Below are 9,421 nucleotides of genomic sequence, written 5' to 3' on the forward strand. Positions count from 1 at the left end.
CCCCTGGGTGATGTTCCTGGCACGGTACCCAGCGCAGGGAGCCAACCCTGGGGTGATGCTGAGCACAGGGATGGATCCCTCCCTCCCCTCTGTGCGACCCACATGCCCTGTCCCCTGCCCCAACGCACTGGGGAGCAGAGCCTGGATGCTGGTGAGTGATTGCAGAGCTCAGGCCTTTATTTCTGGCAGTGGTGCCACGCAAGCAGAGCAGGATCTGGCCCACCACAAGGCAGGAAGCGTGGAGGTCCCCCAGAGTGCTGCAGGGGCATGATGCAGGCAGACAGACAGGCTTTGCTCCTGATCTCCACATGGCACCTGGGGAGAATGCGACCAATGGCTGGACAGCAGCAGAAGATGGAGGAAGAGCCAGTGCCCAGCGCAGCGCTGACCATCATGGAGGAAGCTTGTGACAGGAGGATGCTGAACGCACCAATGCAACAGTCTTGGACTCGAGTCTTGTCTTGGATGTTGGCAAAAGAGCCGGGCCAGGAGCTGGGCAGGTCAGAGCTGTCCCTTCATGCCAGCAGGGACAGGGCTGACAGCACTGCCCCAGGTGGTGAGACCCCCTTGTGCCCTTCTCCTCTGCATCCGTGAGCCATGATGAGCCAGCTGAGCTGCTCTCCACTGTCCATACAGGGCCCAGGCTGGTGGAGCAGCAATACCAGACCTCTGGGCTGAGCCAGAACAGAGCAAATCATCCCATGGCTAAAACCCTCCTGCAAGCCTGCGTCTAGCAAGGCTCCAGCCTGCCTCAGAGCTGGGGTGGTAACAGACTCCATGGTGGGATATGCTGGCTCAGAGAGTTGTGTGGATTCTTGGGGAAACCCAAGTATCTCTAGCCCCATGGAGATGTGGGCTCACCCCAGCTGCAGACTCCTGTCCTGTGCTCTGTGTCTCTCTTTCCTGCAGGCAATAGGCCAGCCCGCAACTCCTGCCTCAGCAGTTCAGCACAGCAGCTACAGGCTGTTTTTTTCCTGACCCAACTCTCCTGGGACTGGTGCTTGCAGAAGGGAACAATCAGCTCAGTGAGGCAAGAGCAGAGGAGGATGGCACATATCCATACTATCCCCAACACAGGGTGAGGTGCTGTGTGTCGGGGATGCCATGTGTCATCTCCACTCTACCCTCACGCAGCCTCAGCGGTGTCTTGCATGGTCCGTATGTGGGTGGGGCAGCAGGAGCAGGCTGTGGGGAACAGCATCAGGCACACTTGCCCTTGCGAAGGCAGAAGGGCAGCTCCGGCATGGGGACCAGGATGGTGCTGAAGATCGGCCGGTAGCTCTCAGGCATGACCTGGGGGTGCTGCGCCATCATGTCCAGCACCATGTGCCGCACCTCCTTGGAGACATCACCCCGGATATCCAGCAAGGTGGAGATGTGCTCATCGCTGGGAGAGAGCAAGAGGTGAGTCAGGTGCTGCTGTCTAATGGCACTGTCCACAGTGTCCCACAAACCTCCCATGACCCAGAGAAGCTGAGCTGAGCCCAGTGGAGAGCTGGTGTCTTGCACCAGCCAAACTTTAAAGTTCACTTGAAAATAACCCCACAAACCTTATAGATTTGGTTTTGCCATTTCATGGGTTTCAGCTGATTCTGACATTTCCAATTTGGTGGTCTGTGATTGCTCACATGTGGTTTGGCCACCAAATACAGGTGGGTGAATGCCACAAGCAGAACTGCTTTTTCCTTTATGTCTTTGCCCGTGGGACTTTGCAAGAACCCCTCAAATCTGGAGCATGGGAAAGGGAAACCTCAGGGAGAAGGGGGAAAAAGCTCAGGTTGGTGCCTGCTCTGCAGTGTAACCTCAGAGAGTCCATCCCAAGCAGCTGCCCTAGGCAGACTCGCACCTTCCCCATCTCACAGGAGGGCAGAGCTGGGCTTTTACCTGACGTCAGGGTACTTGGTGATGAAGCCCAGCACCTCCAGGCTGAGCAGTGCTGGGTCTTTGAGGCAGATCAGCTCCTGCAGGGCAAAGACGGCCTCCAGGCTCTGCTGACTCTGGTCCAGACCCTGGGAGGGAGAGCAGCTATGTGGGACCACGAGGCCACCACAGTGGCTGGTGAGATGCAGCCCAGTCCTCAGTGCCCATGAGGGGACCTGGCCCCTTGCAGCTCCCCATTCAGCATGTCCCACTGTGCAGCCTCAGTGGCCACCACTGGACAAAGTGGATGGTCCCCTGAGACCCAGATCCAGCCAGTTCCTCCCATCTTCGCCTCGAAACTGCCCGAGTGTAACAGCCACGTCTTATTCATGGGCAGATGTACCCAACCCCATCCTGGAGGGCAGCAGGAGGGTGATGGAGAGGAGCTGCGAGCTCCCTGCACTGACCTCACCGTGTGGCCAGCCCCAGCTCCCCAGCACACCCCAGCACCTCTCACCAGCCCACAGAAGAGCTCGCGGAGCTGCGTGGCGTCCAGCAGCAGGCGGGCGCAGAGCTGGCTGCGCTCCTCCTCGCTCTTGCACACCACCTTCTTCTGCATAAGTGCTCGCAGGTACTGGCTGGCCACCACCAGCTCGGTCTCCATCAGCAGGAGCTGGGCAGGGAGAGCTGTTAGCACTGAGCACCGACTGGCTATCAATCCCAGTGGCCCAGGGAAAGGCAGAGGAAAAGGGATGGGATACAACACCAAGCTGTGGGGACAACCTGCTGGGAAGCCCCCTGGCTGGAGGGACAGAGAAAGGAGCTGAATTTGGGGGAAACCCTGAAAATCTCTGCTGATGGTGCCCTCTGGGCTGTTCCAGAGGATACAGGCTCTCCAGCAAACCCAGCAGCGACCGCATCCCCTGTGTCCTGCACCCCAGCGTGGCACCCAACCACCCACCCTCCTCACCCTACAGACAAGAGCTATTTAAAGGACACCCCGCAGCAACCGTACCATGAAGATGGGTCTCCTGACACGGGAGAAGTCCTTTGCATACTTGTCGATCACTTCACACATGCTGCTGATGAGCTGGGACCCCGAGAGCCACTTGCGGGAATGCAGCTGCAGGCAGAGGGGCTGGAAGGAGCAGAGGAGTAGCATGTGGTGCCCTGCATCACCTCACCCTCACAGCCACGGGGCACCATGACACCCCATCACTGCTGCCTGCTCTGCCTATAGCACCCCCCAACCCCTGCTGCTGGCCAAAAGTCACCATCAAACCAGAGCAGTGCTCCAGACCAGGAAATGATGGAAACATACAGTGGCTTCCCCTCTCTCACACCCAGAGAGCGATGGTTTGGGGCTTTGTCTAGGTCCTGATGCCCCATCGTGAGCAGCACCTAATGTCTGGGCAGCAAGCTACTACTTTTGGGGCTTTTGGCCTGACCTGCTGTGATTTTTTTCTTAATTCCCACTCTGCTTCCCTTGTGTAAATGTAACACTGAGGGCTTTGATCTCCTACTCCTGCCCTGCTGTCCTTGCCTGTCTTCCTGCCTGCAGGCAGACATTCCCTCTGTGTCTGCTGGGGCCAGGGCAGTCTCCACACTGCCTGCGAGCGTTTCACCCTTTAGCTGCTCCTTTGTTTTCATGGCATTCAAGCCCTAAATAGCAATGCCATTCATTATTTCAAATCTTCAGTCCAGGAAAGCTAAATGTGACTACGCTGGCAGGAAATGACTCGGGCAGCACATGGGCTTGTATTCTCCACAGGACATCTCCTCTCTCCTGTTGGTCTTCTGCCATGGAATAGATATCAAAGCGAGCGTGGGGCAGCCGGGGGGGCTGTGGCTCTTGGTCTCTGTTGGAATGTGATCTGGGGGCCACGAGCCATCTGCCCCAGCGATACAGGGTGGGCTGTCTGGTGACACATGGAGTGAGCTGTGAGTGATTATCAAGGTCTGGGAGCCAGGCTGGTGGAGATGTTTGCAGGATGATAGCAGGGCAGGGGTAGTGGTGGGGATGCTGGGCAGGAATGAACCCCACCTGGGCTTGTAGCTGTAGGGCTGTTCTTGCTGGAGACGGGTTTGTTGCAGCCCTGGCAGCCTGAGGGGCTGTGGACAAACATACCTGCAGGTCCAAGAGCAGCTCCTCCAGCAGCAGCTGACAGGCCTTCTTCTGTGTCCTGTCAAAAGCAGCACGGAGGGACGAGGGGACTTCTCTGCAGGCAGTGTTGGGGTGCAGGGAGGAGACAGAGGAGCTGGGAGAGAGAGCAGAAAGGAGGATACAGCTTCCTTTTGGGTGGTGGGGTCACTACAGGAGCTACAAGGTGCTGGGGCACATTACCTAAGAGCCAGGTTGTTGTTGAGCGTGGCCAGTAGGTAGGACATGTAGTACTTGGGTATGGAACGGTCGTTCTGGTGCTCCTTCCCACATTGCACTAGGGCTTCCCGCAGCCTGCAACACAGCGAGTCAAACATGATGGATGGGCAGAGCTCTGGATGTCTCACCGCAAGGACCTGGAGCTGGGTTGCTCCTGGGGGCATGTGGACCTCCCACAATCCTCCAGGCTCACTTGGCTCTTTCCAGCTCCAGCCACAGGGTTGGAGAGTGACAGGTTATTGGGCAGGGTGGGACAGTGGGACCCATTCTGGACCTCCTTGGAAGAGCAGGGCTTGGTGCTACCAGAGAAGCCCTTGGGGCAGCAAGACCTGAAAGCTCATGGTCCCTAGGGGCTGGGACAATAGCCCCAAGGGCAGACAGGCTGCTGAGCCTTCTGTGAGCTGGATGAGCACTAGGTGCCCCGCAGCAGATGTCCCCCATCAGCCTATGATGCTTGGCCATGGAATCCCAGGTTTGTGAGGATAAGCAGGGGCGCAAGGGGCTCCACTGACCGGCCCAGAAATGCCTCAAGCTCCTCCAAGGCCATGTTGTAGACCTTCTGTTGCAGAGACTCAGTGATCAAGGAGGCTACCTGGATGTTCTCTTTCAGCATCTGCAGAGGGAAAAGAGAGTGTAGACAGCGAGAGGCTGCAGGCCATGGCCCCCTTTCTGGGGGCTCTCATCATGGTCCTGCACCTGTGGTGCTAGGGACTCACCTGCATGACAATGACGGGCAGGGCTGACTGGAAGAAGCCCTGATGGTCTGTCTCAGGTTCCTCTTCCCTGAACCATTCCTTGAATTCCACCTCCAAGGTCCTCTGCATCCATTCGAGCACACTGGCCTGTGGGATGGGTGCCCACCACAGTCAGCCCAAAAAGTCAGGTACTGACTCCCTTGAGACCCAACACAGCTCAGCAGTGAGTCCTGGGCCTCACCCCACAGGCTCACGGTCTCCTGCTGTTGTCAGACCAGATGCAGGCTCAGTGGTGGGCACTGGGTCCCTACACCCATTGACCGTCCCGCTCACTCACCTTGACTTTCACCACATATTTCCTCTCTGTCTGATCTGTGAGCTCAGGGGGCATCAAGGGACCCAGAGCAGAAACGTCCACTTCTGGGAGAAGGTCGGGGTGACCCATCATCTCTGGGCTGGAGGGCAGAGGTGGGACAGGGCTGGGAAGACCTGTGTTTTCCAGGAGTTCCCACCTTTCCCTCTACCCGCTATGATCCCCAGGCAGCCAGAGCCACTCTCCCAACCCACCCATGTGCTGGTGGACAACCCAGCTCTCCACAACCTCCCCTGCTGGGTTGGTGCTGACCTGTGGTACACACGAAGTGCCCACTCCAGGAGGAGGAAGAGCGCCTGTTTGTCCAGGTCCTCCCGGAGGATGTCCTGGAGGTGGCTGCTGAGGGCCTGGTGGAAGGTGGCAGTGCAGACGCTGAGGATGTTGTAGTGAGCTGGGACGCACTGGACCATCAGGTCCTTCACCACACGCAGCTCGGACACGATGCCTTTCTGCAGCGCTGCCAAGTGCCTGGCCAGCCCTGGCCCCTCCGAGTCCATGCGGGGGGCTTGAAAGTGAGCTCCTGTGATGGTCTCCTGGAGAACATGGTAGAACTTCTGCCTCCAGCCCTTTGGGCGGCCAGGGGGCAGGAAGGTGGCCTCCAGGAGCAGGGTATCATCTATTTTCTCCTCCCGCTCAATGACCCTGACAGCAGTGACAAAGAGAACTGGGTCCTCGTGCACCAGCCGCAGGCTGCTGCCCACGATGTCCCACAGCTGCTTGGCCAGGGTCTCGTTGAGCTCCTGCAGGCCACTGAAGTAGGACAGCACAGTTGCCTGGGCATTGGAGAGTCCGTGGAGGTGCAGCTGGGAGAGGATGTCATCCCGGAGGTGTTCCATCATCATGAGCTCTGCGTGGGCCTCCAGGAGCTGCTGCCCATGGAGCAGCTGCAGCGTATGGGAGAACACCTCTTGGACTGCAAGAGAGGGAGGAGAAATGCCAGGACTGAGTGCGGGGGGTACAGGGGGTGGGCACCAGGGTCATGAGCGCAGGGCAGCAGGGAGATGGGTGAGGGGAACAGCCTGCGATCCAGGGCTCTGGGAACACCATGCTGGATCAGGCCCTGGGGACACAGACTTTGCAAACCCAATCAGCAAAGCCCGAGCAACCTGCTCCAGCTTGGCCACCAACCCAGGGTTGGACTGAAGCTCTCCCCAGTGCCTTCCAGCCCAAAGCCATGAGGACCAGGCCAGTGTCTTACCTGAGAAGAGTTGGGGCAGCACCTGGACCACTGAGGCCAACTGCACATGCTCCGCCATCAACGCCCGCATCTGCTGGAGGCCGTGGAAGTGGTCTGCAGTGTCGAGCAGGGCCCATCGTGCAGCCCCCAGGTCCTGGCACATGCTCTGCACCTCCTGGGCCGCCGACCGCAGCTGCTCCAGCCCTGCACTTACCCCCTCCAGGTAGGACTGGACAGTGGACTGAGGAGCGGAAGAGGACAAAGGGGCAGTGGAGCGGAGGACTCACACACTGTCTGCCCCATCCCTAGAAGGTCTCTTTTGCATCCAGTCTCCCAGCCTCACAAGGTCACACCTGCCTCTGCCATCACACCATCACAGCATTACATACCCCAGACCTTCTGCGATGACCCCATCCCACCCAGCTCGAAGAAACCCACTCCAGCAGCAGGAACGGCTCATACAGCGTTGGGAGATGGGCATCACTTTGGGTGACCAAGGCAGCAGGGTGAGCTGTAACCAGATGTTTTTCAGTTTTAAAAGACTACTTTGCTTCTGCAAAGCAGTAACAGGCCACAAGGCCCCCATGTGCCCCCATAAAGGGGGCATAATAATAGCATGAAGCATCTCAACGGCAATACAAACCCTCCTCCCAAACGTATTTCCATCTTTTCCAGCCCTGCAGCAGTGCTGGCATATCTCCATGCCCTGTCCACCCATTCAACTCCCAGCTCCTCGTGCCAATAAGCGCTTTAACTTAGCATCACCAGAAGCAAGTTGCTTTCTGAGGCCACATTGCTTAAAATGTGTCACCTCCTGGACAATTCACACACATTCCAGGTAGGAGAAACTATCTCCAAAATCATCAGGAGAAGGTCGAGGTGCTCAGACTGACTGGCTTCTGAGGTTAATTGTTCCTTGGGTTATGCAAAAAAGGTCACCCTGAGCAAGGAGCATGCGGAGCCCTTATGGGTGTGTGGAGATGGTGCTTCTCCTGTGGGAATGTGCAGGCAGGGGCAGGCTGGAGCTCTTTGCCTCCTCCTAGCCATGGAGATAGGGAGCCTTTGGCGCTGGGCTGGAATGGTGGGATGTGCTGAACACCCTTGCTGTTCAGCTTTAAGGGTGGGCAGACACACGGGAGACTTGTTTTAGGACAAGATTCTGCCAGAAGTGGACACAGAGATGATTCAATGCACAAGAGGGAATGCTGGCTGGGATCTCTGCTTGGGGAGGCTGCGGCGTCCCTGGGGTGGGCTGTGTCGAACACCCACCTTCAGCCGGGACTGGATGGAGCTGTTCCTCTGCATCTCTCGGCTCCGGTACTGCCCCAGCCTCTCCAGTTTCTCGGGGCGGTAGAACACTCCTGAAGCCCACTTCAGAGCAGCTCCTCTCGCCAACTTCTCGGCCTTCTCTGCTTCCGGCCACTCCTCATCTGGAAATGAAGCCAGGGGTTAAGAAGCACAACGAAGTCTCTCCTGGCAGGGCAGGAAGGGCCCCTGTGGCGGGAAGCTGCCATCAGACTTCCAAGGACACCCAGATGTGTGAAATCAGACTGCAAGTGGGTCCATCTGCAAGGGTCCCCCTGAGATCCCACCACCATGGGCCAGGGTTGTCACAGTGACTGTGCTGAGGAGCTGCCACCCAACCCCGCAGCTACGGCTGTCCCCCAGGCCCAACACACAACCCCACCACCCCCCCACCGCAGCGCTGGGTTGTCTGAGGAGGGGCTGATGCCACCAAGAAGCCCCCAGCAGGGCTGAGGCTTCAGCAGTGAGTCAGCAAGAGGGATGGCATGATAGCAGCTCTTGCATGAGGGAGAGCCAAGGCGAGGTGAGGAGGTGGTGGGCCACAGTGTCCCCTTTGGCACAGGGTCCAAAGCCATGCCAAGGACGTTTGGCCAGAGCAGAGGGCTGAGAACCAGCGCAGTTATCACACGCCAGCCCCAGCGCCTGGTTTCATTGTTTCATCTTGCCCTATCCCCAGCACCTCCCCGCAGCCTGTGGGGATGTCACCATCAGGCTCTGCTCTGCTGGGAGCCTGCCTGCACGGGCACTGGGGGCTTCAGAGGCGGCCCGTGGCTCTGAGGACGAGCCGTGTGATGAGCAGCGCTGCCTTGGGGGCAGTTATCACCGTCAGGAAGCAGAGCCAGGCTTCACCCTCCCCAAGAGCACAAGGACCAGCTCCGGCACAGGGAAAAGGTCCACGGGGTGGTGAAGCAGAGGGCAGGGGAGCCCCCAGACTATGCTGCAAGCCATCCCTCCCTGCCCACCGCCGCCCCGGGGGTGGCCGCGTTGTCGCGTTACCTCCGGGGCTGGCAGCGCGCTCGTCCTCCGCAGACAAGCCCATGGTGTCCCGGCTGCGCGGGGCTAGCGGAGCCAGGGCAGGGCTGCGCGGAGGAAGCGGCGGCCGTTTCCTCAGCCTCAGAGCCCCATTGTGTTCCCGCAGCTCAGGACGTCAGGCACGGGGGGCGGAGGGGAGGGGGGGGAAAGGGGAAAGGCGTCGCGGCTGCCGCAGGGATAAGGTCTCGCAGTCACGCCCTGTGTGCCCCGGGCGGCCCCGCAGCCCCTCGCTGAGCCCCGCAGCACCGCCCGGAGCGCAGGGAGCGATGGGCGCCGGCCCCCGGCAGCGCTTCCACCGCACCTTGTCAGTCCATTCCGGGAGCACAGCCAGGAAATTTCCGCCTGGCACAGGGAGGCGCGGGGCGGGGAGTGGTGGAGGGAGAGAGAGCGAGGGGAAGCGGGGATGGACCATCCCCACTGGGGACGGACCTTTCCCGCTGAGGACGGACTTTTCCCACTGGGGACGGACCATTCCCGCTGGGAACGGACCATTCCCGACGGGAGACGGACCCTTCCCGGCCCGGGATGGATCCACCGGCGTCCCTCTACCGGGAACAGCCTTCCCCGGGCGCGGGACAGAGCGTTTGCCCCCGCGCTGG

General features: G+C 59.4%; 2 protein-coding genes across 2 annotated transcripts; both read right to left on the minus strand.

Moving 5' to 3' along the window:
* Positions 1-152: 152 nt before the first annotated feature.
* Positions 153-6,859, minus strand: LOC115600649 (exocyst complex component 3-like protein). The gene is made up of 11 exons (XM_030469863.1): positions 6,507-6,859; positions 5,561-6,221; positions 5,273-5,390; positions 4,957-5,082; positions 4,753-4,853; positions 4,205-4,315; positions 3,989-4,118; positions 2,876-2,998; positions 2,378-2,533; positions 1,885-2,009; positions 153-1,387 (listed from the first exon to the last, which is right to left on the minus strand). The coding sequence occupies exons 1-11, from the start codon at positions 6,646-6,648 to the stop codon at positions 1,201-1,203; spliced, it is 1,980 nt and encodes a 659-aa protein (XP_030325723.1). The 5' UTR covers positions 6,649-6,859; the 3' UTR covers positions 153-1,200.
* LOC115600653 (exocyst complex component 3-like protein) lies at positions 6,641-9,112 on the minus strand. Its single transcript, XM_030469868.1, has 4 exons — positions 8,787-9,112; positions 7,755-7,915; positions 6,875-6,996; positions 6,641-6,726 (listed from the first exon to the last, which is right to left on the minus strand). The coding sequence occupies exons 1-4, from the start codon at positions 8,827-8,829 to the stop codon at positions 6,696-6,698; spliced, it is 357 nt and encodes a 118-aa protein (XP_030325728.1). The 5' UTR covers positions 8,830-9,112; the 3' UTR covers positions 6,641-6,695.
* Positions 9,113-9,421: the final 309 nt, after the last annotated feature.

Source organism: Strigops habroptila, chromosome Z (genome assembly GCF_004027225.2).
Source record: "Strigops habroptila isolate Jane chromosome Z, bStrHab1.2.pri, whole genome shotgun sequence".
In the NCBI taxonomy this organism is placed as follows: domain Eukaryota; kingdom Metazoa; phylum Chordata; class Aves; order Psittaciformes; family Psittacidae; genus Strigops; species Strigops habroptila.